This window comes from Leptonychotes weddellii, chromosome 3 (genome assembly GCF_054177405.1).
Source record: "Leptonychotes weddellii isolate Sample4059 chromosome 3, ASM5417740v2, whole genome shotgun sequence".
NCBI lineage: Eukaryota > Metazoa > Chordata > Mammalia > Carnivora > Phocidae > Leptonychotes > Leptonychotes weddellii.
The window spans coordinates 86,093,044-86,120,760 of record NC_138371.1 but is presented as its reverse complement, the minus strand read 5'-3'; the positions used below and the strand labels follow the sequence as shown (position 1 = coordinate 86,120,760).

The 27,717-nt window shown below is 40.4% G+C and overlaps 1 protein-coding gene and 1 long non-coding RNA gene across 12 annotated transcripts in view; one reads left to right on the top strand and one right to left on the bottom strand.

Moving 5' to 3' along the window:
• The first annotated feature begins 457 nt into the window (after positions 1–457).
• LOC145720570 (uncharacterized) lies at positions 458–12,772 on the top strand. The gene is made up of 3 exons (XR_014143637.1): positions 458–1,145; positions 10,792–10,885; positions 12,533–12,772. It is a non-coding gene; the product is annotated as an uncharacterized LOC145720570 (long non-coding RNA).
• The window catches only part of ZRANB3 (zinc finger RANBP2-type containing 3), a 289,657-nt gene continuing 265,651 nt past the window's right edge, over positions 3,712–27,717 (bottom strand). For 10 of the 11 annotated variants that reach the window (XM_081814552.1, XM_081814545.1, XM_081814546.1 and 7 more), the window contains 6 exons: positions 24,886–24,987; positions 23,565–23,707; positions 17,313–17,423; positions 15,908–16,310; positions 12,771–12,902; positions 9,896–10,705 (listed from right to left, as the gene is read on the bottom strand). In XM_081814552.1, coding sequence (XP_081670678.1) covers positions 10,607–10,705; positions 12,771–12,902; positions 15,908–16,310; positions 17,313–17,423; positions 23,565–23,707; positions 24,886–24,987 — 990 coding nt within the window. In that variant the 3' untranslated portion in view covers positions 9,896–10,606. Of the gene's footprint in view, positions 8,529–9,895; positions 10,706–12,770; positions 12,903–15,907; positions 16,311–17,312; positions 17,424–23,564; positions 23,708–24,885; positions 24,988–27,717 lie in introns of those variants that run through there. The other variant, XM_081814547.1, reaches the window with a different exon arrangement.

Here is a 27,717-nt window from a genome sequence, read left to right as displayed (position 1 = left end):
CTCTCCTCTTTGTTGTTTGGATGACTTGGAGAAGGACAGCTATTGAATCTTCTTTGTTTGGTAGCATTCACCAGTGAAGCCATGTGGTCCTGGACTATTGTTTTTTGGGGCAGGTTTTTGATTACTTACTCAATTTCATTACTAGTAATCAGTCTATTCAAATGTTCTATTTCTTCATGATTTAGTCTTAGAAGATTGCATGTTTCTGGGAATTTTTCCCTTTCTTTTAGGTTGTCCAGTTTAATGGTATGTAATTGTTCATAGTAGTCTTTTATGATCCTTTGTATTTTGTGGTATTAGTTATAACTTCTCCTCTTTCATTTCTGATTTTATTTGACCCCTCCTTTTTTGTGTTGGTTACTATAGGTAAAGGTTTGTGAATTTTGTTTATCTTTACAAAGAACCATCTCTTAGTTTCATTGATATTTTCTGTTTTTTAAGAGTTATTTATTTTAGGTTAAGCTGTATGAGGGGCAGAGGGAGAAGGAGAAAGAGCAGATGCCTCACTAAGCATGGATCCCGAAGCGGGGATTGACGCCAAGACCCTGAGGTCATGACCAAAGCCAAAATCAAGGGTCAGAGGCCCAACCAACTGAGCCACCCAGGTGCCCCTTCATTGATATTTTCTATTTTTTTTTAAGTTTCTATTTTATTTGTTTCCACTCTGATCTTTAATTCCTTCTTTCTACTACTTTAAGTTTTATGTTCTTATTTTTCAAGTTCCTTTTTGTGTACAGTTAGATTTTTTTTTATTTTTTGAAATTTTTCTTGCTTCTTCAGGTAAGACTGTATTGCTATGAACTTCCCTCTTAGATCTGCTTTTGCTACACCCCATAGATTTTGGCATGTCCTATTTCTGTTTTAAATTGTCATTATTTAAAAAGAAATTCTTTGATTTTTTTTCAGTGACTCACTGGTTGTTCAGTAGTGTGTTGTTTAATCTCCACATTTTGGTGTTTTTTTCCAATTTTATTTTTGTACTTGATTGGTTTCATACCATTATGGTCAGAAAAGATGGTGCTTATGATTTCAATCTTCCTAAATTTATTGCAGTGTTTCTTTGTGGCCTAATATGTGATCTCTCCTGGAGAATGTTCCATGTGCACTTGAGAAGAATGTGTATTCTGCTGCTTTTGGATGGACTGGTCTGTATATATTGTTAAGTACATTTGTTCTTATGTGCCATTTATGGTTGATATTTCCTTATTGATTTTCTGTCTGGTTAATTTATTCACTCATGTAAGTGGGATGTTAACATCCCCTACTATTTTTGCATTGTTGTCAATTTTTCTTTCGGGTATGTTAATTTTTGCTTGATATATTTTGGTGATCCTATGGGGTGTGTGTATGTGTGTGTGTAAACATTGTATCTTCTTGATGGATTGACCTCTTTATCATTATGAAATGCCCTTCTTTGTCTTTATTACAGTCTTTGTTTTAAAGTCTATTTTGTCTGAGTATAGCTGCATGAGCTTTCTTTTCATTTCCATTTGCATGGAATATCTTTCTCCATCTCTTCACTTTCAGTCTTAATGTCTGTCTTCTGAAGTCTCTTTTAGGCAGCATATTGATAGGTCTTGTATTTTTATTCACTGAGCCATTCTGTGTTTTTTGATTGGAGAGTTTAATCCATTTACATTTAAAAGAATTATTGGTAAGTATGTACCTATTGCCAGTTTGTGAAGTGCCATTTTGTTTTTGTTTTCTGGCTTTTTAATAGTTCTTCACTCTCCCTTTTTTTTCTTTCTTGCCTTGTGGTTTGATGGCTTTCTTTAGCGTGATGTGATGTTTAGAATCTTCATTTTCTTTTGTGCATTTACCTATGAGTTTTTGCCTGTGGTTACTGTGAGTCTCACACAGGATCCTATGTATATAACAGTTGGTTTTATTCTTTAGCAACTGAAGTTTGAATACATTCCAAACCATTATATTTTTACTCAGTCACTCCAATGATTCATATTTTTGATGTCACATTTTACAGATTTTTATTTTATGTATCCCTTACCTAATTATTGTAGTTTAAATTTACTACTCTTGGTTTTTAACATTCACACTTGCTTTATAAGTGATTGATCCATTACCTTTACTATATATTTATTTTTTCCAGTGAGATTTTTACTTTTGTATGTTTTGTATTTCTTTTCAGCTCAAAGAATTCCCTGTAACATTTCTTGTAAGGCCAGTTTAGTGGCGATAAACCCCTTCAGCTTTTGCTTTTCTGGAAAACTTTTTTTTTTTTTAAGTAGGCTCCACGCCTGGCATGGAGCCCAACATGAGGCTTGAACTCAGGACCCCACAATCAAGACCTGAGCTGAGATGAAGAGTTGGATGCTCAACTGACTGAGCCACCCAAGCGCCCCTGGAAAACTCTTGATCTCTCCTTCATTTCTGAATAACCATGCTGGGTTAGAGTTCTTGATTGGAAATTTTTTCCTTTCAGCACTTTGACTATGTCATGCCACTCTCTTGGCCTCCAAGTTTTTGCTGAGAAATACGCTGATACGTGATAAGTTGTTTTCCTCTTGCTGCTTTTCAGATTGTCTTTACCTTTTGCTGTTACAATTATGTGTCTTGGTGCGGATCTCTTGCGGTTCATTTTATTTGGGAGTCTTTGGACTTCCTGGACCTGGATGCCTGTTTCATTCCCCAAATTAGGAAACTTTTCAGCTTTCTTCAAAAATTTTTTTGGTCCATTCTCTCTTCTCCCTCTGGGAACCCTATAATGTGAATGTGTATTCTACTTGATGTTGTCCTAATGTTCCCATAAAGAATCTTCCTTTTTAAAAAATTATTTTTCTTTTTGCTGCTCTGTCCAGTCTGATTTCCATTGCTTTTTCTTCCAGTTTGCCAATCAGTTCTTCTGCTTCATCCAGTCTGTTGTTGAACCCCTCTAGTTTGGGTATTATATTCTTTAGCTCTGTAACTTATGTGTGTACATTTCTTATATTTCTGTCTTGTTGAAGATTTCATGGTGTTCATTCATTTTTCTCCTGAGTTTAGTGAACAGCTTTTATGCCCATTCCTTTGAAGTCTTTATCAGGTAGATTGCTTATCTCCATTTCGTTAATGTATTTTTCTGAGGTTTTGTCTTGTTTCTTTCATTTGGATCATCTTCCCCTGCCTCCTAATTGTGTCTGGCTCTCTGCATTTATTTCTATATATTCAGGGAAGCAGTTCTGTCTTCCAGATTTGGAAGGGTTACTCATTGGAAGACTGGGGATGTGTTGCATTCTGTTGTTTGTGTAATACCCTGGGGTGGAAGCCTGCCAAGCTCTTGTCTCTCTTGAATATTTGAGTCCTGTGGAGCCCAGAGATACAACCCCACCCTGCACCCTGAGCCATTGCCAGATGCTCAAGGAGTATTGCCTGTGCAGAGTGTGTTCACTTTTTGGGTCTTGCCAGCTGTAGGTCATGGTGGATAAGCACCAGACTGGGGAGTGTTTATCCACTGGATATGGCAAGGCAGGGGCCACCATGGAGTTGTGTGGGGTTTGGATAAGACTTCTACTGGATCTGGTGGGCTGGGGGCCCTAATGGATGAGCACTGTTGTGGTTGGAGTCCACTTGTCAGATCTCACAGGGTGGAGGCATGGTGGATAAGCATTGGGCTGGGTCTGGTAGGGCAGGGCTGCAGGACATTGGGGGACCACATTAAGGAGGAAGTGGCACTAATGAGGAAGATTATGAGCACCAAAATTGGCACTGTCCAGCACAGGGCTAGCAAGGAAGGAGAGAAAATTAAAATTCACCTGTCAGCACCTCTCTCTGCAGAGATCTATACTCAACCCCCTGCCCTTCTGGTATACTCCCTGAGACTAATAAATGAACTTCCCTCACACAGAGCCCAGCTTCTCAAACTACTGCTTCTGCACTGGGACTTGTAGCAAGGGAGTCTGTGTGTCAGCCCTTGAAAAGCAGAATCTCAGTTTCCTATAGTCTTCTGGCTCTCCTGGATGTTAGCTCTGCTGATTTCAATGGCAGTTGTTTTGGGGGCTTTTCTTTTCAGTGCAAGTCCCATGGGTGGGGTGTCTGATGTGGAGCTCAAACCCCTTGTTCCTCACAGTGGACCTGTGAGTTTGTGATATCCCTCCCTCTTGTGGGTTGATGTGCTGGAGGTAGGATTCCTGGCAAGAGCACTTCTCTGCCCCTCCCACCAGTTTGTAGGTGGGTTTCTCTCTTTTTTCTGCCCTGTGTTGTAGAACAGCTGTTCTGTAAGTCTTTAGAGATCTTTTTCAGAGAGAATTAGTCTATATGTATCTGTAACTTTGGTGTGTCCATGGGAGGAGGTGAGCTCAGGATATCTTCCTATGCTGCCATCTTGGAACCCCACCAAGATTTCTGTCTTTTTAAAAACTGAATAATATTGATTGTAGACACCTACTACACTTTCTTTAGCCATTCATCTGTCAACAGACACTTAGGTTGTTTCCATACCTTGACTATTGTGAATAAAGCTGCAAGGAATGTGTACAGATACCAGTTTGAGATAGTGGTTTCATTCACTTTGGGTATATATGGAGTAGTGTGATTGTGGTCTCATATGGTAGTTCTGTTTTAAATTTCTTGAGGAACCAACACATTTTTTTTCTTTTTTTTTTTTCAAGAAAAAAAGATTTTATTTATTTGACAGAGAGAGACACAGCGAGAAAGGGAATACAAGTAGGGGGAGTGGGAGAGGGAGAAGCAGGCTTCCTGCTGAGCCGGGAGCTGGATGCGGGGCTTGATCCCAGGACCCTGGGATCATGACCTGAGCCAAAGGCAGCCACTTAACTGACTGAGCCACCCAGGCGCCCCCAACACATTTTCCATAGTGGAAATTTACCAATTTACATCCCCACCAGTATTGCCTAAGGGTTTCTTTTTCTCCATATCTTCACCAGCATTTATTATCTCTGTCTTGATAGTAGTTAGTCTGACCAGTGCAAGGTGGTATCTCATTGTGGTCTTGATTTGCATTTCCTTGATGATTAGTGATACTGGCCATTTTATGCATTCTTTAGAAAAATGTCTATTCAGGTCCTTTGCCCATTTTTAAATTGGGTTTTTTTACTATTAAGTTGTAAGAGTTCCTTATATATTTTGGATATTAACCTCTTATTGAGTATGTTTGCAAATATTTTCTTTCTTTGTGGAGGTTGTCTGTTCATTTTGCTTATAGTTTCCTTACTTTATAGAAGCTTTTAAGTTTAATATAGTCCCACCTGTTTATTTTTGCTTTTGTTGCTATTGATGTCAAATCCAAAAGACTGCAGCCAAGACTGCTATCAAGGGGCTCACTCTCTACTTTTTTGGAAGTACAGTTGACATATGTTATATTAGTTTGAACTGTACAACATAGTGATTCATCAGTTCAATACCTTATTCAGTGTACACCACAGTAAGTGTAGTCACTATCTTTCATTATACAAAATTATTACATTATTATTGACAGTATTCCCTGTGCTGTATTTTCCATCTCTGTAACTTATTGTAAGTGGAAAACACCCTCACCTGCTTTGCCTCTCTCTTCCCCTTAGGCAGCCATCAGTTAGTTCTTTGTATTTAAGAGTCTGTTTCTGCTTTTGTTTTTTTTAGATTTCACATATAAGTGAAAATATATGGTGTTTGTCTTTTTTCTGACTTATTTCATGTAGCATAATGTCTTCTATGTCCATCCATATTGTCAGGAATGGTAAAGTTTCATTCTTCTTTTATGTCTGAGTAATATTCCATTATGTGTGTGTGTGTGTGTGTGTGTGTGTGTGTGTGTGTATATATTCTTTTTTTTTTTTTTTTTTTAAGATTTATTTGACACAGAGAGAGGGCAAGCACGACCAGGGGAGCAGCAGGCAGAGGGAGAAGGAGGCTCCCTGCTGAGCAGGGAGCCTAATGTGGGGCTTGATCCCAGGACCCTGGGACCACGACCTGAGCTGAAGGCAGATGCTTAACAACTGAGCCACCCAGGCGCCCCTATATATATCTTCTTTATCCATTCATATACTGATGGCTACTTGGGCTGCTTCCATATCTTGGCTATTATAAATAATGCAGTAAACATAGGGGTACATATATCTTTTCAAATTCGTGTTTTCATTTTCTTTGGGTAAACACCCAGCACTGGAATCACTGAATCATATATTATTTCCATTTTTAATTTTCCAAAAAAACCTCCATACAGTTTTCCCTAGAGAATGTACCAATTTGCCTTCTCACCAACAGAGCATGAAGTTCCTTTTTCTCTACATCCTTGTCAACCCTTGTTATTTTGTGTGTTTTTTATATTAGCCATTTGATTTGCTTTTCCCTGATGATTAGTAATGAGCATCTTTTCATATATCTATTTGCCATCTGTATATTTTCTTTGGAAAAATGTCTATTCAAGTAATCAAGTAATTTTTTTATTGGATTATTCTTTTGATGTTGAGTTATAGGAGTTGTTTATATATTTTGGATATTAACCCCTATAGGATAGGTTATCTGCAAATATTGTCCCATTCTATAGTTTGCCTTTTAGTTTTGTTGATGATTTTGCTGTGCAGAAGCTTTTTTATTTTGATGTAGTCCCACTAGTTTACTTTTGCTTTTGTTTCTCTTGCCTTAGGAGACAGATCTAGAAAAATGTTGCTATGGCTAATGTCAAAAAAATAACAGCCTGTGTTCTCTTCTAGGATTTTAATGGTTTCAGATCTCTCATTTCAGTCTTTAATCCATTATGAGTTATTTTTGTGTATGGTATAAGAAAGTGGTCCAGTTTCCCCAACACCATTTATTAAAGAGACTGCCTTTTCCTCATTGCACATTCTTGCCTCCTTTGTCATAGATTAATTGACCATATATGTGTAGGTTTATTTCTGGGCTCTCTGTTCTGTTGATTTATGTGTCTATTTCTGTGTCAGTCCATATTGTTTTGATTACTAGAGCTTTGTAGTATATCTTGAAATGTGGAATTGTGATACTTCCATCTTTCATCCACTCTTCTCTCAAGTCTGACAAGCATCTTTTTGACCATTACTTTTAACTTCTTATCATAGACTGGTGATCACCATTTCAATTAGTTTTTTCCTCAAGTTTTGTCTCATTTTTTTTTGTTTGGAGGATATTCCTCTGTCTTCATTTTGTTTTACTTTCTTTTCACTTAGGCAAAACAGCTACCTCTCCCATTCTGGATGACAGGACTTGTATAGGAATATCCCTGGTGTAGACTGTATGTCTCGTGGTTTTGGCTGGCTGGTTAGAGCTGTAAGGGGTGTGGCCTGAGAATTCCTTGGGCAGCCTACCCTAGGGCCACTCTGGTAAGATGGCTGGAGATGAAGCAGGCATGGACGGGTGCTCCATAAAGGGGTGCCCTGGTGGGGTAGCTGGAACTGAAGTGGGCATGTGTTGGGTGGTCCCAGGGCATTCTGTGCTTGGAGAATCCTGGAGGGATGGTTCCAGCTGTAGTGGGTGTGGCCTCACACAAGGGGTGCCCTGGTGAGTTGGCTGCAGCTAAAACAGTTGGAGGCCTGGGGTGTCTTGGAGTGTTTTGTGCCTGTATTATCTTGGTAAGTTGGCTGCAGCTGTAATGGGCACACTAAAGGAATGACCGGGTGTGCACTGTGTTGGGCTCACCTTGGTGGGACAACTGGAGGTTGGGCAGGCATGTGTGCAGGGGCCGCCTTGGGGAGATGTCAGGCTGGTGTGGGCTAGGGCCCTGGTGTTTGCTAATGCAGCAGGCTGGCTAGAGTGCTGGGACCTTGAGCCCATCTGTGCCATCAAGGTGAAGGATGAATGTAAACAATGGTACTCACTAGCACCTCTGAGTCTGGAGAAAGTTCCAGCAGTTCCTTCACTGTTGAATGCTCTAGGGTTGGTTCACTGGTAGTGTAGTTGCCTTTTGAACTGCTGCTTTTTTCCATGCCCCAGCATGGGTGAATCTGTGCATGAGTCCCTCTGTGCCATCCCTTCCCACTGCAGTTTACCTCAGCGTTGGGTTTCCTGTTGTTACCGTGTCTCTGTTTCTCCTGCTATTCTCTATGTGGTCTCTCTATCCTCTGTTGTACAGAAGCTGTTCAATCAGTCCTCAGTTCTTCTTTAGGAGGAACTGCTCTATATGTAGGTATAGATTTGGTGTGTCTGTGGAAAGAGGTAAGTTAAAGGTCTTCCTAGCCACCATCTCGGACCTAAATCTTCCCTGTTTTCTTTGAGGAGTTCTATTGTTTCAAGTCTTTATTCAATTTTGAATTGATTTGTGTATATGCTACAAAGTAGGGGGTCCAGTTTCATTCTTTTGCATGTGGCTGTCCAGTTTTCCCATCACCATTTATTGAAGAGACTATCCTTTCTCCATTACATATTCTTGGCTCGTTTGTTGAAAATCAGTTGACTCTCTCTCTCTAAAATAAAATAAATAAATTAGGAAAGAGGGGCACACCTGAGTGTCTCAGTTGGTTAAGTGGCTGATTCTTGGTTTCGGCTCAGGTTTGTGAGATCCAGCCTGGTGTCGGGCTTTGAGCTGGAAGTCTGCTTGAGGATTCTCTCTCTCTTTCTGCCCTTCCCCTTGTGCTCTGTCTCTAAAATAAAATAAATAAATCTTAAAAAAAAAAATCAGTTGAAGATATAGGCATAGTTTTATTGGGCTCTCTATGCTCTTCTATTGATCTATGGGTTTGTTTTTAGCTATGCCATAATGTTTTGATTACTATAGCTTTGTAATATAGTTTGAACCTGGAAGCCTGATTCCTCCAGCTTTGTTCTTCTCTCTCAAGATTGCTTTGCTATTTTGAGTTTTGTGGTTCCGAGCAAATTTTAGAATTTCTTTTTCTATTTCTATGAAAGATGCCACTGGAATATTGATAGGGATTATACTGCATCTATAGATTTCTTTGGGTAGTATGTACTTTCTTAGAATATAAATTTTTCCCATCCATGAATATGGAATATCTTTCCATTTGTATCTTTTTCAGTTTTTTTTTTCATCAAAGTCTGGTAGTTTCAGTGTACATATCTTTCACCTCTTTAGCTAAATGTATTCCTAAGTAATTTATTCTTTTTGATGCTTTTACGGTATTTTTATTTGGTTTGGGATTTTGAAATCTGGCACATGGGTCATTTAATCTCAAACATCATTCCTTTATTATATCTGAGAACTTTATTCCTAGAACTGCCACCTTAGTTTAATCTAAAGCGGTAACTGCCACTGACACCTGAACTACTTACTTAGACCTAAGTCTCACTTGCAAGCACCCCATGCTGGAGGAAAAGCAGCCTGCCGGTTTCTCAGCTCTCAGCTGATTTCTCAGCTCTCAGCCGTGAGGAATCCTAGGTAACCCTGGCAATGAGGCAGAAAACTGCAAAGAGCCTGGCCAGCAAAGCAGAAAGGAGGCAAAAGAAAGCCTGGCCTAATTTATAAAATAAACAACACTATTTGATCTCATGCAATAAAATAGTTATAAACCTTAAGAACTCTGGAAGGATAATTCATGATTGGATAGTCTTTCTAAAAACAAGTCCTCTACACATTGTAGAGCATCAGTTACTAATGAAAATTGTAAAGTGCTCAAATAAATAAATGAAATTTACATCCAGTGTTTACAAATAGGCCTTTCGTGAATGTAATTCTTGCTTGGACCTGTATTTTGTGTAGTTCTCTTTCCTCTCATGACTTTGACATTTTGTAGGACTGTACCCTGGTTTTCATTGTCATGCTTTTATTTTTGAATGTCAGTGACATATTAGTATTATCATTGTATTTTTTAAACCTTTATCTCCATCTGATCATGCTTTAGTATAAGTGTTTTATCATCCTCATTCCTTTTTAAAGAGGTACCAGGAATATACTTCTAATAAGACCGGGATTTTAAAAACAAAATGATAACCAGGAGACAAAGGGCGCTTGGACTGTGAACCTAGTTTTATGCATTAACATAAACTAACACACTAACGGAAAAATGAAGTTTAAGTAAGTGACATTTTACATTTTATGTTTTCAGTTTTAAATAGTTTTAACAATTACTTGCTATCTAGAACCCCAAATCGTCTATCAACACCATAGGTCCAATTAGCTTATTTTCAGAAGCATCTTTTCAATAAAAACAATCTGCTAAGAAATAAAACAAATAGGGCGACACTCAAAATGTGTACCCGAAGCCCATTTTGGAGGCAGTCAGAGAACAAGAGTCTCTCTTGCATACTAACCAGGAAGGTCATGCTTGACCCCGAATTCCTGAATGATTTGCCTCCGAAATTTCCCTTGCAGTTTTCCAGTGTTCTGCATCTCCACACAGCAGTTCAGAAGCAATACTGAGCATTTTCCAAGTCACTGAGAGTGTATTTTTCAAATACAGTCTATACATAATACCATGATTAAGGTACTGCAGGGGGAAATGAAAGCTTAACAAAACCTTACTGAAACATAATTGAGAGCCTGCCTGAAATCAAGAAGATCACAGAAATATTTAGTATTGTATCTCAGTTTGTGTTAAGTACTTTCAAAAGGTATTGGACACTAAAAGCATATAATATGAGAGAGAAAGTTGAATTCTTGATTTTTTGCTCTCAAAATGTTCACTCAATCTGAGAAACATGAAAAAAAAGGTTTCAGTTCCTCCACATGTAAACCATTTGTCATCCACTCAAAAATTTTTATACTTCATTTCTTCACCAAAAATCTTGTGATGTCTGATCCATGCTTTGATGCTAGAGATTGTCTTCTCCCCTGGCTTCTTTCCTTAGCTTGCCTGGTAGTTCTCTAAAAGTTAAAAAATACACAAATGTACACCTGTTAGGAAAAGAGTACTGGTTTCAGAATCTCAAAAACTTTTTGTATTTCTTTAGTCCGGAAAAATCTACATTATCACCATGCCCACTTCCCATTGCTTTGCCCTCAAAGGGGACACCACGCCACAAGCAGAGGACCCCAGTAGCTCTGGTAAGTGCCCTGAGGTCCTACGTTCACTTAGGACCAGATGCTTTGGGGAATGACTTACTCCCCAGTGAGACTGTGAATGCCTCATTCGGGGACTACAGTAGGCCCTGATTCTCCTCATCTAAGGGAGGGCATACATGAGGTGTCTCGCGATTTCTCATAGTGCAGTGCCTGTAAGGCCTACCAGCTTCCCATTCTGTGGGCTCAGAAGCCATTCCCAAGCCAATGCAGAAAAACAAAATGAGGTAGATCAAAACTGAATTCTTCTGCTATTTCCACAAATAGAATTTCTCATGAGAATCTAAAAAAGTGATTACAGAAGGGGTGGATTTTCTTTTTGTTATATCTTAATTCTCTTATAGGTCTTGAATGTGCTAGTAATTTTCACAGCAGAGAAATCAGATGACTTTTTTTCCCAGTTGAAGTTCATGTATGTGTGAAGTTATCCAGGTAGAAGGGGTGGGGAGAGAAAAGAGGATTAAAACTAAAAATAAAAAACCCTATTACAGGATCCCATTTATGTAAGAATTATATTTGTGAAGAAACTGAGGAACCTAAAATATTAAAATAAGGCTGAGTGCTTATACAATATGAACACTGGCAAAGGATCTGAACAGGTTTTGAAAGTGTAAATACCACTGATGAGCATTTTTAAAAACCTCAGTATCTTTGGTAAACAAAATAGTGGCAGGCCCTTCTCCTGGCACATGAACACTGATGAGCTCAGTTAAATGGGCACTCTCGTCCCCCGGGGGGAGAGGAGCAGAACATTGTCCTTTGGAAAACTGCTTGGAGATAAATTCCTACGGTCAAACACTTGACTCTGTGATTTTACATCTGAGGATCTATCTTAAGGAACAACTTCAAAATGGAAAGAACAGTATGTAAACAGGAAATGAAAACCACTTCAATGTTCATTAGTATGGGAATGGCTAAATAAACTATAGCAGACATAGACTCAATAATGTGTAGCTATTTGGGATGATAAACATGAATGCTTATCATGGGAATATGGGAAAATACTTAAATCCTGCCACAACTGGAAAAAAAGTTAGATCCAAAGTTGCATATTGAATGTATGCTTCTTTCTTTCTTTCTTTTTTTTTTTTTTTAAGATTTTATTTATTTATTTAACACCGAGAGAGAGAGATCACAACTGGGCAGACAGGCAGGCAGAGGGAGAGGGAGAAGTAGGCTCCTTGCTGAGCAGGGAGCCCAATGCGGGGCTTGATCCCAGGACCCTGGGATCATGACCTGAGCCAAAGGCAGACGCTTAACTGACTGAGCCACCCAGGCGCCCCTGTATGCTTCTTTCCTTAAGAAAATTTTAATCAGTAGATCCTTTTGCTAGACGGCCTGTTAAAAATTCATCCTAGTTGGTAAATAATGTTGTCATATTTTTCCCTCCTGTTTTAAGCAACAGGTAACTGCTCAAAAATGTGCCAAGGATAACAGATTTTGCACTTTGGCCAAGAGTGTAATGTCTGCATGTTGAACGGAGTTGGTCCTAGAAGGAATTTATTAATGTTCTCTGACATGTCAGGACAGCCTTAGCTGCAAATGCAAACACACGTCACTGCTCCAGTTCACCAGTCTTCTAGGTTGATGGGTCTCTTCAACACTGTGTAAGTTACATTCATTTTCTTCTAGGTGGTGGTGACGATCTCCTGTCCTAGAATGAATGCAAAGGAAAGCAGCTTCTCTTCTGTCTGGGACTGAGAACTTACAACAGCCTCGAGAGGAAACTCAGGTGATAAAGGGAATAAAGGCATCTTGGAACCCAGACAAGGGATACAGATTCATCCACTCTGTCTCCCACACCTGTAAACACACTTTTCTATTTGCTGGCCCAGGAAGAAGTCACATGGGTCTGTAGAGCCTCACTCACCTCTCTGTGACACACTGTGCACAGCGTCTGCAGGTTGTCCAGAGAGCACTGTCCTCCTCCACCTGACACGGGCTTGATGTGGTCCACCTGCCAGAAATGCCCTTCTCCTGGGTTTCTAATCATTTCATTAAGCTGCAGTAAGAACACAAGATCAGCACTTTTCACCATACACTGTGGGAACTGTTGGTTTTGCCTCATGCAATCATGTTTATACAGCAAAATCACAGCGAAAAACACATTAGGATGGCTTTTTATAGCTTTTATTGTGAGTAGGAAAAAGCCTCTAGGTTAGCAATTTGAAAGCAATAAAATATGTTTCTGAAAAAGTTCTTTTTCCCTTACCTAACCCATTTTGAAAAAATTATAAGCAAGTATAAAATACCAAGACTCCTGACAGATCAGGGAAAATTACTTGCTTCTGCACCTTTGAGCTAGTTTAGATAGTCATTAAAAGAAAACTGTGAAAAGAGTAAGATCAGATTAGAAAAAAACTTCTGAATATTACGGAGTCAAATAATCTTTAGTTATTGACCTAAATTCATTTGTTATTATAAACAGTGAAAAATTAATATTAACAGCTGTCAGCCGGAACTTTTATGCCATTCACTGGGGAGCCTCTCCAGTCCAGTTCCATGGACTGGAAGGAAGTTTCCACAACAGATCTCTATCACTGGTGTATCTGGAATAAACAAAGTTGTCCATGTAAAGCAGCACTATTTAGGCCAGCTCACATATATACACTTTATATTTTATCTGTGATGACCTACCTTAAAATGGAATGTATTTTAACATTTTGCCTGAGGCAGTAAAACCAGCTCAGCATTGTAGTTTTTTCAATATGATAAAGATGAGCACAAAGCTTGGTCTTGGACAAGGACGAAATTAAAATCGGCTGCGTGCTGCTGGCAGGGGAACCTGTGTCATGGTTCTAAAGCACTTAGACACGCGGAGGCAGAGGGACCCCAGCCCCAGAGGAGCCCCAAGAAGCAGCAAGCTGGAGCGGTAAACTCTGTCCAGCTGAGGCTGGCATTGTTAGAAGCAGTTACAAATGGCAGTCTTGTGCATCAAGCACATGACGTGTTCTTAGGGAAAAAGATCCATTTTGTCTGCTTTTTGTAACCAATTCTTTTGCTCTCAACAGTCTCTCCTCGGATGGACTCTAATCCAGATGTGCTTCTTTATTCCTCCTAGTAATTCCCTGGCCAATCACCTGGGGTCAGTGTTCAGCATCCTAAATTTAACTCTTAAAACAATCACTCCCTCTCTGACTGATCCTCCCCAGTATGAGCCGTACGGTGCTCCCTAGCCTCGGAGCACTTCTGTTTTAGTAGTACACTACGTAATAACTTCTGCGTTCCTGGACAGGCTGCTTTCACGATGTCCTTGAGTCCTTTCATTGCTTGTCTTCTGGAAGACTCGGCTCTGAGGCAGCAGACACTGACTGCTATCTGGCTGACACCCCTGGGATGGGTGCAGTGTGTCCCTCACCAGTTAGACAAAAGGATATTTCAGGAACTCTGGTTATCATGAAGGAAATAGTTTATTTCCCTAGCTCTCAAAGACACACTAATTCATCTTTGCAGAAATGCTTAATTAATTCTGTCATAATTCGGTGATACTAGGTGAATAAAAATGATTTGACCAACTGGCAGAAATTTATCCATTATTTTAGTGGGGAGAGAATGACTCAGGAGTGATTTTTTAAAATTAAGCACACTACAAAATTATACATTTTGCTCTAGTTTGAAACTTAGAACTGATTAGATCACAACATTAGAAACCAGTTGAGTTTCTAATGTGAAATAAAAGTGAATCCTGGTGATTGTTTTCTAAGAATAATTTTTCCGTAAATTGCTCTGCTAAAATTATATTTTACAATGGGATGAACAAATATTTTCTTCACATTGTAATGAACTACATTTTGGGAGTTATCTGTTTGCCTCTTGTCATTCAATCCTAACATCATGAAAAGTGGAACAACCAGACCATAGGTACTTCTTGATGGGATGTATCATCTGTTAAGCTCTCTTCCCAAAATAATTTAATCAGAATCTAATTAAGCCACTATATCTTATAACTATTATTCTGGAATCAGGGGGATAGGGAAACATGTCAAATAATACCATGAGGATAGAGGAAGACAAATCCATAATGTAGGAAATCCTACCGGCAAATGATCCAGTTTCTTGAACAATCAATGGTGTAAAAAAGGAAGGAGGTGATGTTACAGATTAACTGGAACATAAGAGGTATAATGAACAAATGCAGTGTGTGGGTCATATTGTGATCCTAATTTGAACAAAGCAACTGCAAAAAGGCATTTTTGAGACAATCTGGGAAACTAAGCCTGGATTTATTAAGGAATCATAATTGTGTTGAGTGTAATAATGGGTACTGGGGTATAGGATTATATTTTAGAAAGCGACAGAAAGAAAGAAGGAGGGTGGGAGGAAATCTCTGTGAGAGGTACATAATGAAAGTATTTTTTAAAATATTTTTATTTATTTGACAGGGTGAGTGAGCACAAGCAGGGGGAGCAGGAGAGGGAGAAGCCACCCAGGCACCCCCATAATGAGAGTATTTCAAGAGGAAATGAGGGGCACCTGGCTGGCTTAGTTGGTAGAACATGCGACTTGATCTCAGGGTCATGAGTTCAGGCGCCACGATGGATGTAGAGATTACTTAAAAAAAGCGGGGGAGTGCCTGGGTGGCTCAGTCATTAAGCATCTGCCTTTGGCTCAGGTCATGATCCCAGAGTCCTGGGATCAAGCCCCACATCGGGCTCCCTGCTCAGCGGGAGGCCTGCTTCTCCCTCTTCCCCTGCTTGTGTTCCCTCTCTTGCTGTCTCTCTCTCTGTCAAGTAAATAAATAAATCTTAAAAAAAAAAGGAAATGAAATGTCTGGAATTTGCTTTAAAATAATTCCAGGAGAAAAAAGGATTGAGGTGAGGGACAAATGAAAATGAAGGCAAAATGTTGATAACTGTTCAAGTTGGGTGATGGGTCTATGGGTTGATTATTCTACTTCTGTATGTATATTTTCAAAAACTGCCATATTAAAAAGTTAAAGAAAAAGTGAGTCAATATTCATCACTCAGTACAGTGCAGCCTTCTGTCTGCCACATGATTATAATTTACCTGTTCCAATGGGAGCTTTGAGATCCAGGTAATGTCCAGAAGATTCTTCCTCTGACTTTTGGGGGCATCTCTCAGACGTAAAAAGAGTTCCTGTGCATTCAGATTACATAGCTGACACACACCATGTTCAATTTCAAATACTTTGGCTCGCAGGTAACTGTTATTAGATCGAATCCAAAACTCTTCCTGACATTTCAGAGAGCAAAATCGTGAATCCCAAGCATTCACTTTACACTCTTGCTTAGTTTGGCAAGTGGGTTGCTGACAGCGAAGGCAAAGTGGATTTCCTTCATTATCCATAGCTTGCAGATAGCCTTTGGATATAGAAGGCTTCCCAGTGAGATCAGCTTGGGCTATGCAGGGATTTAGAAATGGGACACACACTCCATCATCAAGGAACTTTCTAGAATTGAGCAAAACATGCAATAAGTAACTAATGAACACTTAACACTAGTCACTACTTCATATAATGAATGGTTTTCAAAGTTTCTATACTGATAAACAGTAAATGCAGGACCCACAGATTCTGTGATTCAGTGTGGAAACAATAGTTATAGTCAGCACTTGATGCTTCATGCCAAATAAAGCAAAGAATGGGGTGTTAAAAAATTAATTTGAATACATATATGCTGCCTCTCTTGGGAATTTAGATATCTTCAAGTTAAACAATCAGACTTGGAAACATCTGAAGAAATTGGCAAATGAGAAGTTAGAAAATGCTTCTTCAGGCTGGGAAAGGACAGACTAATGTGAAACCCCACCTGAAGTTGGGGCTCCCGTGCTCTGTGTGTGTTGGACCACACACCGTAGCAGGACAGAGAGGCCATTTACTAAGGCTTCCATGACACCCTCTGGGAGCCCCTGCTGGCCACCAGGAGACAGTCACACCCACGGAGTGACACAGCCAAGATGCTGATACTATTTTTAGGAGCTGGAACAGAAGACTTGCTAAGTATGTGCCTCCTACAGGTAAACTCAGATTTGACTGAATTAAAATGAACATGACAGGACATGCACTCAATTTGTTAAAATAAAACGAAAAGGTACATCCCTCAATTATGTTGAAAGGTCCTACATGGAATTACCACAACTGCTTGCCTATTTTCCATGGCTGTTTCTCAGAAGTGTTAAAAGCTCCTTGTGATAGAGCTCATGACTGGGAACATCTAGTATCTTTGGGTGGGTCACTTGGTCCACCTGGTCTCAGGGTCCTTCTGATTTCTAAGGTGAGGACATCCTATTCCTCACAGGGTTGCTAGGAGGATGGAGGAGTTACCATATTGTGAAAGCTCTTTCTAACCTATAAGTGGCCACATCAAGGTCAAGTATGATTACAAATACGAATACAGAAATTTAAAGGAGTACAAGTAGTACTACTATGTTCTTCTCATAAATGAAATCTTACTGTGTAGAAGGTTCCCGTGGCCCAGACTCCTTCATGATCAGACGGACATGGCCCCCATCCTTCTTCACCTTGTCCAGTGAGGCTACAGCAACATCTTCTTTGGTGATGTATCTAAAACAATTACATGTTAAGAAGATTTCTTCTCTCTCCTCTAAGAGTTTCTCTATTTCATGCTCACATTCCTCCTTGTAAAAGTAAGAGAAAAGGTAAGACAGGAGTCTTCATGGTGCTAATACGAACATTAGGGAATATTTCCTACCTTTACATTGGCCTCCACGTGTGGGAAGCACATCTCTGTTCCAAAGTGGTTTTTTCAAGATTTATTTTTCTAAGATATTCAAGAGTCCTTCAATATCCTCTGGACCAGTTTTCACTTAGGGGACAAGTGGAGTGGGTGTAGGAATAAGAAACAACCAAATCCATGCACAACTGACAGCCATGAGTAAACAGCTTGCCACGCTGCACAGAGAATCTCCCGCTGCCTGTTTACCTCCCTGTTGGCCTTTCCTTTAAGGTTCCCCCAATCACCTTGATGAGTTATAACAGTGTATCAGCGTACTTGGGTAAAGTGATTCTCTTTTTAGTTAACCAGGTTCCATCACATCTTCTATAATCTTAAGGCTGTTTCCATTATTATCAGCCATACAGGGTTTATGGAATCCTTCCACTGAAATAACGCCACTCTTGATGGGGATTCAGAACCTTATTACACAACACTATCGATACCACACAATGGTTTAGGGACTGGAAGTAAAGAGGAAAGTTATTCCAATTAAAGGTGACGGGGGATTTTAAGTAGGTAAAATGCAATTACCCAATTAATTCCTTCTAATTAGCATGGCCCACTTTCTCTGGTAGTTTACACTTATTGTAGATTTTTTTCCTTTTTAATTAGTTTAAACATGAATTTCTTCATATTTCCAAGTACTTCTTAATTTGGTATCTTGACAATAAAATTAAAGTTAAATCACGATGGAATTGTGTAATTGTAGGTAAGATCTTAGAAATTTGCTTTTCTGTTAAAGTAGATTTAATAATTAACAGATTTGCTTCTTTTTATAAACTATTAATTTTTTGATACACGCACATATTTCAAAACTCAAAAGGCATGCAATGGTGTATATGGTGAAGAGCAAGTTTACCATCCATTCCCATTCCCTCCCCCAGAGCTATCTCTATGACCAGTTTTTAATACATACTTTCAGAAAGAATTTTTTTCTGTGTAGAGGTTATACCTTTTATTTTCTATTTTTATTGACATATAACTCATAAACTATAAAATTTACCATTTTAAAGTTTACATTTCAGTGCAGTTCATTCACAAGGTTATCCAACCATCACCACTAATTCCAGAACATTTCCATCACCCCAAAAAGAAACCTGTGCTCATTAGGAGTAACTCCTTATATTTTTTTTATTAAAGATTTTTATTTATTTGACAAAAGAGACACAGCAAGAGAGAGGGAACACAACCAGGAAGAGTGGGAGAGGGAGAAGCAGGCTTCCCGCGGAGCAGGGAGCCCGATGCGGGGCTCGATCCCAGGACCCCGGGATCATGACCTGAGCCGAAGGCAGACGCTTAACAACTGAGCCACCCAGGCGCCCCTATACTTTTTATTTTTAAAAACAAATGGTAGCACAATATACACACTAATCTCCACCTTGCTCTTTTTACCTACACATACATCTCAGAGATCTTTCCAGATTAGTACACACAGGCTGCCCTATTTTTTAATGATGGCATGTTATTCCATCATTTGAATAAATCATATGTTTAACCAGTTTCCGACTAATGGCATTTAGGTTGTTGTTCTAGTCTCTGCTATCATAAAAAATGCTGTAATATCCCTACACATATTTCTACACATTAAATATACGTAGAATAAATTTTCTGGAAGCAGAATTGCTGGGTCAAAGGTCTTGGGTGCTTTAAATTTGGACAGATTTTGACACATTGCTCTCTCCTTTGGGTTTGTACCAACCAATATATGGGTCCACCAGCAATGCAGGAGAGGACCTGTTTCCTCACACTTAAACTAGCACAAGATATGTCAGTTAAAAACATCTAATGGTGATACACATCTCCTTATAGCTTTAAACCTGCATTTCTCCTATGAAAAATGATTCTCTTTTCATATATTTGCATTTCTACTGCTGTGTTATTCTGAAAGCAAAGGAAAAAAAAGGATCGCAGTGAATTTTTTTAGAATTCTCTAACTTGCCCTTTTGGTTCCTAAATTTCCCACGTCCCTCCATCCCCCAATTCTTCAACCATTTTATTCCCTTGACAAAAGCACTTCACTTAAGTATTTCAGTGGATTCTAATGAACTCAAACACTTCCTGGCTTTGAGGGGCAAGGGGATATTAAGCCTTGCCTCAGGTATTATTCAATGTTTAAAAGCTTAGAGACCTAATTCAGTAACTTTAAAAGATGCTGAGAAATCTATTCAGAGACTTAAGAACTAAAAATAACCTTTCCTACAAGAGATTTAAGCACAAAATTCTGGAAACCACAAGAAACAGATCAATCAACCCACAAAGCGGGAGGTTGGCAACTTCTCAAACATGGTTGTGTTACCATCATTTAATTTTCCATTGAGGTTTGCTGGGAAGTTGATGTAAGTATACCACCTCTCAAAAGGATTATGGTAAATCCCAATTTTCAAAAATAGGGAAGGGAGAACACTGTCTACTAAAGTAATTCCTGGATGGGCATGGCAGTAGAAGATGGCAAATTTTGCAAAAAGAGAAGAGTGTGTTGGAAAGTGGCCCACAACAGGGAAAACAGTGCTGGGCTCTAGGATGCTGACCTGCTTTGGGGGTCAAAATAAATCGCTGGCACTCTAAACCTAACAGGGCTCCACGGGAAGCAGGCTGGCCTCAACAAATGGGAACTCAGCAACTGAAACAATAGCTGGTGATCTTGGCTTCCATTCACATTTAAGATGGAGCTACTCAAAAGCTAACTGCAAACTCTGAGCTTGGATGCGTCCCAAGAACAGGATAATCCGGCTGGAGATCTAGCCATTGCTTAAAATTAGTGTCTATGTGTCTTTATTCTAAGGTCATTCCATTTTTTTCAGAGAGGAATTCTCTAATTTTCTGCTAGGAAGTAAAATGTGGCTTCTAGTATCCTGGAAGTGAAGAAAGGGGCCTGGGGAGTGCTGGTTTCCAATATAATGCCTCTCCCTTTATCTCCACTAAGCCTGGTGTTTCCAAGGCTGGTGCCTCCCTGGTTCAGTTTCAATAGAAAGTAAACTGGTAGGACAGTGGGAGGGCAAGGCATCCAGTATCTACCTGCTCCTCATACAGACTTCCAATCAGTGCTGTTGTGCAGCCTGATCTCTCACACCTGCTTTCAGACAGAGAGTTATGCCAAGTCACTGGGACGTGCTGAGGTTGGCCAGCAAGAACCAGCACGCTTCCCCAAAGCACACCCCTCTGCAGGCACACAGGTTTTGTTTTCATGGCTCTGCTAAGTCCACTTCCCTGGAGCCTTCCCTCTCTCTTCCTCTCTCTGATCAGTGACCAAGGTCTCCAGATCTATCTCCTAACACCTCTCTTCATCCTCTTTCCTCCATTCCCATTGCTCCTAATGTCTCTTAACTTGTGTGGGAGGCAGTATCTTAACCATCTCTCCCTAGGACTCCTGTCTCTGGTATTCAGGCAATCACTCATCTAGGTCATGTTGTAAAGGGACTTTGCAGATGTAATTTGGGTTACTAATCAGCTGACCTTAAGAAAGGGAGCAATTCCAAGCATGAGAAGGATTTGACACACCATTGCTGGCCCTGAGACGTAGGAGCCCATGTGCTAGAACTAGAAAGAAGCCTCTAGAAGCTAAGGGCAACCCCCACCCTGACAGCCAGCAAGAAAACCCAAGTCCTACAATCATGAGGAACTGAATTCTGTCAACAACCTGACTGAACGTGGAAATGGACTCTTCCCAGATTCTCAGTGAGAGTCCATCCAGCCGACACCTTGAGTTCAGCCTTAGAAAATCCAGAGCAGAGAAACCAAAGAGCCATCTCAGACCTCTGACGTACAGAACTGTGAGATAATACATTTCTGTTGCTTTGAGCTAAGTTTGTGGTGGTGTGTTAAGGCAGAGACAGAGAGCCAATGCAGCCTGTTTCCTTACTTCAAGTCCTCTCTTTTGATCTCATTTCCCAACTGCTGCCAGAGGGAGCTCTGAAAAACACAAACCTGATTGCTGACTATGCTGCCTAATACATGTTTGAGCTTTCATGTATCATCTCCAGAAAACTGTATAGATAACACCGGTGTGTCTGACTCTGGTTTGTATTGATTTCATGACTTTTGCTTTTACACCTGATTGGCCACCTTTCTCAGGTGGTTATTTAGGTGTTCAGCCATGTCTGATGGGGAGGAAACAATGTGATGAGTCTAGAAATGGCTGGAGTGGGCTGTAAATTTAGTTAAGAAGGAAATTAAGGTCATGCAAAGAGAACACCAATACTGCAACTAAGACGGTGGTAATGGCAATGAGAAAATGTAGGGGACTGGAAGAAGGATCGAGAGAAACAGCATAGGCATCACGCTTTTTGTTACATGTGAGTGTATGTGTAGGGGTGTGTGTGCATGTGTGTGTACATATACATAGCAATACACACAGGTATTTTAAATGTATTTTTTATATAAAGTAATCAACATTCGTGGGAAATATTTAAGCACTACAAAAGAGTTTAGGTGAGTCCAAAACTGGCAGCTTGTGCACAAATCCAACTAGGCAAGGGGCTTTAATGGATTCACAGAGTATTTTATTTTTAATCTGAATTTGAATGACTTCAGATGGGTTATGCACTTTCCAATTTGCTATACTTCTCCCCCCTACCTCAACCGTCTCTGGCTTTACACTTGATCTCATGTGTTCATTTCTGGTTCCTGCTTTGCTTTTAGTCATAGGAGTTTGCGATCCAGGCCTAAAGTATAAAGCCCCTACTATCTCCACAACTTCCCTATTATATGGGCAAGAGTCCTCATCAGGGGCACTACTGACATTTTGAAACAGATAACTGCTTGGGAGTGCAGTCCTGTTCACTGTAGGATTTTCAGCAGTATCCTAGGCCTCTAGCCACTACATGTTCCCCGGTTGTTTCCCCTAATCATAATAAACTAAAATGTCTCCTAACATTGCCACCCTGGGGGGTAAAATTGCCCCCAGCTGAGAGCTACTGTCTTAGAGAAACCTCTGGTAAGAGTTCCTAGGGTACCCTTCTAGATACTTTCTGTGTCATAAGAGCAATTGCATATATCTGTATCTCCATCTTTTTTTTATACTTATTTTTACTCTTAATATCACAAGTATCATTCCTTATTCTCACATATGAATATGCCATATGCCACATTTTGCAACAGCTGAAGGGATTTTTCACTGTATAGGGATACAAGCTGTATGATCAACTGCACCCTCTCACATATCATTGATGGATGTTTCTCACCTGTGTGCATGGACAAGTCTAGAGATCATAAACTGAAGATGAGGACGCATTACTGGTGTATAGAGATGGCAAGAGTGACAGGGGCTGTTCAGTTTGGTGCTTTGTGATCTCTCCCCACGCGGGAGCTGGGCAACAGAACAGCGGACTGCATGTCGCTACTTCATGCTGAAGAAAGAATCTACAGAGAAGGGGGAGTGAGGTCCTGCAGGGGATACCTGAGCTGGGCAGAGATGATTATGAAGCCAAGAAAGGAAAGTAAGTGTACAGAGATTAGAAAGAAACCTGTAATGGTTAAGGTAAAACACGGACAGGACACACCTGACCTTTCATTTTGCTTCCGGCCATGGGCACGAGACTAGTTCCCCGCCATCCTCGGGATGCTGGTGTGTCCAGCAGAACTAGCCCCCCTGCTGCATGGCACCCAGATTCACGCTCCAGGAGCACAGGGCAGCGGCTCTTCTAACAGGGACCTGTCTTCCTGTTGTAAATTGTGTCCCGGGCTTGGCAGGTCACAGGTCACACCCGCCTGTCACTCTGGCCTCTCTCCTGATGAGTGGGGACTCATGGGACTAAGACCCAGAAAACCTGATCTTTTCCAGCAGATTTGATCAAATTCACAAAATATCTAATTATGTTGCTATAAAATAAGCTGTTATTTTATGTATAATTTTCTCTTAACTCATCAGGATTTCATTACTGGTTACATAAAATGTCTCTCCCCCTGCCTCCCCGTAGAAATAACCATGACAAATAATGAACTACAAAATAAAAAAGAAAGACAATGCATACCTTTTAGTACTATTTTGCTTGGTTTGTTGCTTTGTGATCTCTTCCAAAGCAAGAACTGGGCTGCAGAAGAGCTGGCCGCTTTTCCTGATTATCTTTTGCTTCATGGCAGTTAGACTATTCCATTCTTGAACAAACCTCAAAATCTGGCAGAAAATGAGGTAATGAAGAGTTAACCAGCACACCAGGCATCTTCCTTTGAAAGTAAGCCCCTTACCACATCAGAAAACTGCTGTTTTATTATATCCCCAAATAGGCTTCTGAATGTCACAATTTAAGGCTTTCTTCGGTTTGATGCATCTTCATATCTTTATTGTAAAATATCTGTGGCTAGTTCTGCAGAGGTCTCTTTCAACCCAAAGACACATTTCAGGACATCCAGCATATGTCCTTAATGCACATAGGGACCAATGGCAACAATGTGCTCAGCGAGACCAAAAGAGGCCCAGCTGTTAGAAGCACAAAGCCAGCGGTAGCCGAGGCAAAAGTGGTCTTGGGGAGAGTGGGTCTTCCAGCGGCGGCAGGTTTCAGCGCCACATCTGAGAATCGCTTTGTACCCGACTGCCTGACTTCTCATAGGCAAACAGCCAGCAATAAATCTGGCACATTTTTACCAGGGTCACTATTATTCTTGCTTATTAGTCAATTATATGTAACTGGCTATTTTCTGGGAATCTGAGAATCAGGATTCAATGATACCAGAGAAAATAGCTCACTGCTACCTTTTCCTTTAAGATGGGTATGGCTGACCCATGGGCAACGTTTGCTTTTCACTCAAAGGGCAGAAACATAATCACTATTCTCTTGTAGAAAGTGGTACGCTGCATGCTGTCAGCCCCACCCATGTTGATCCTTCTCAGCAGTGAAGGTCAATTGGCCACAGATCAGGCTTAAGGCCTCCGAGCGTGTACTTGGTCTGTGGCTGTATGCCGGCGCTTCTGAGGATGCCAGAGTCCCCCAGTACGGCATCGTCCCTGCTCTCAGAACTGGCCATCGTTAGAACTTAACCGTCAGAGATAAAATGAGATTCTGTCAGATACAAATACCACAGTTGCTAATCCTGTGAATGAGAAATTAAACGATGTGAGGATAATTCTATCCACAGAAACAGCAACCTAGGTGTGATCACTCACCAAGGAAAGAGATCTCACGTTTATTCTCAGCACCAAGGTAAATCATAGGCAGTGCCTGGACTGACGAAAATGCGACCAGTGATCTGACTCTGCACCAGGCCACAAGGTAACTTTACTTTTATTAAACTGAAAATGGTCTTAAATTACTCAACAGATTTTAACTTAAAACAAATGCACAGAACTAGTCTTACCAGGGAGCGATTCTGTTTCAGCTGAAAGCTTGCAGGTAAGTCTTCCCAAAGGTCTAATTTTATATCCAAAGGAATGAAGTTACAGTTCATCTGGTTTCCATCCTGATTATAGATTAGGAAGGCATTATTAATCCATCTGGTCTATAGGCACTACTAATTATTTTAAAAAGTAAAGAATTATATTATGGCACAATATTCCTAAAAGATAAATGGAGGCGGCACATTCTAACAAGATTCCACACACACAGATGCCCTGCGTGGATGCTGGGCAGAGGGGCCAGGCCCCCAGGCGCTCTGAATGCCTCCACTGCTTTCCTCTTAAGGGTAAAAATACCACGTAGAGGGCTGTAGTCAGTTAAACATGAGGTTTAAATATGAGTATTTCTTTTATAAAGGGGAAGAAAAACTTCTGCATATGAAAATCTATTGTATCAATAAAAGCTGAACCCATATTGGAATTCTCTCAGCTGAAAAGAAAGTTACAGCTTCCACAATCACTTTGGAAAAAAAACACACAAAAAGTACTTAACATACTGATTCAAAGTTTAGACATGTAATGGTTCCTATAAACTCTGAATTAGACTTGGGATTCTGGCTAAAATGAATAGCTCTTTAGAGGGACACTGTTACTGCAACATAGGATGCTAAACAGCTGTTACTGATCTTCCTTTTAGGGGTTTTTTATCCAAATTCCTACTTCCAGATTCACCTCAGCTCACCTTACAGCTGTGAAAAGAACTGTTCACGTGTCCTCTGCTTAGGGTCTCATATTTAGAAGATTAATTGAATAACATTTTATGGTAAAGGGACATGCAAGTATTTAGCTCATTCATAAAAATGCGCTTGAGACTATTAAGAGAGTCAAGAAGGTGAGGTGGCCCATGCGACACAGGCTGGGTGCTGGAACTAGAAGGTGGGTCAGCGAGGCTGTCGCACCAGGACTTTGCAGTTTCTCTCCTATCTCCACCCAAAGGGGTGAAAACATTGATCAGATGACCCAGGATGCAGAGCTTTCACTGTACAGAATAAAAAGTGTAAGGAGTTTAAGGGCTTCTGAATTCTGTGTTGTACTCTGTCTGGTGTCTGCCTTTTGGGTTCTTGACCTTCAATCGCCTCTGGGGACCAGTTCTCTATTATTCTCACATGGTGGTCTGGGAACCATGGCCTGGAGCTCTCCCCACACTGCAGATGAGGGTGCTCAGGCACTCAGACCTGCCTCTACATGAGCTGAGGAGGCCTTGTGCTCCCTCCACACCCAGAGGTTCCACATGGTGGACAGGGGTCCAAGCCTTAAAGAGAAGCATCATTCCCTGCCTGGCTTCGTTCCCGGTGTCTCTCTCTTGGCTGTGGTCTCACGACAGAAGCAGTGCGGGGCTTCTGGCATTCACGATCCTAGTCATCTCTTAATCTTCTAGCAATCCCTTCTAATTATTAGTTGGCACTGGAGATTATTACACGGCCCGCCATCTATCTATATTTCTATTTGGTTTAGTGTAAAACCTGTAACCTAAGTTATCTTGAAAAAGGCATTCTTTCAGTAGGCTCTCATGAGTATAAGAAGTTACAAATATTTTATTTTACTTATAAAGACTAGGAATTTGATACTGTAGAGCAAAGTATTCATCATCTCAACAAGTTTTTCCTCAAATACTCACACTAGTTTACCTAGGCCACAGATTCTTACAGGGCCCCTGAGACCACTTTAGGGGATCCACAGAGGCAAAAGTGTTTTCTTAATAACAGTAAAACAACATTTGCCCTTTTCACCCTCATCCTCTCACAAAAGCACAGTGATGTTTCCCAGGGACAGACAGATATGAGAATCCCAATGTCTTCATTAAGACTCTAGAGAAACTGGTAAAAATATAAAACAGTGAAGGGGTGCCTGGGGGGCTCAGTCGGTTAAGCGTCCGACTCTTGATTTCGGCTCAGGTCATGGTCTCAGGGTCCTGGGATCCAGCCCGCGTCAAGCTCCTGCTGAATGTGGAGCCTGCTTGTCCCTCTCCCTCTGCTCCCCGCCAGCTCTCCCACCCCGCTCTCTCTGTGTCTCTCTAGAATAATTTTTTTAAAAAAATCCCCAAAACAATGTAAAACAATGCCAACTCTCCTCACTAAATGTTATCTTTGTTTTATAAAATACGTTTCATAAAAATAAGCTATTGACATGAGTATCAACAATGGGTTATTACTATCTTTAGTTAATAAATATTTTTCAGTGTTTCCAGTTTAATTTCAAATACAGTAAATATCAACAGATATAACCCACGTGAACAAAAGCTCCTTGGGGTTCTCAACAAATTATAAAAGTACAAAGAGCTCCTGAGACTAAAAAGTTTGAGCACCACTAACCTAGGCTATGGCATGAATCCAAGCAATCATATTTTTAAAGCTTCCTAGAATTTATTCGACATGGATGGGCAGAGTCAGGCTTTGGCAAAGGTGCTGCGGCTGCTACAAATGATCTGTGAAGGAGCTAACTTTTTTTGCAAGTACAGTTGACATGATGTTATGTAAGTTTCAGGTGTACAACATGGTGATTTGACAAGTCTATATGTTATGCTGTGCTCACACAAGTGTAGCTCCCATCTGTCACCATACAACACTATCACATTATCATTGACTGTATTCCCTGTGCTGTACCTTTCATCCCTGTGACTTACTCACTCCATAACTGGAAGCCTGTAACTTCCACTCCCCTTCCCCCATTTTGTCCATGCCCCCACCCTGTCCCCTCTGGCAACCACCAGTTTGTTCTCTGATTTATGGGTCTTTTTCTGCTTTGTTTGTTCATTTGTTTTGTTTTTTTAGATTCCACACATAAGTGAAATCATG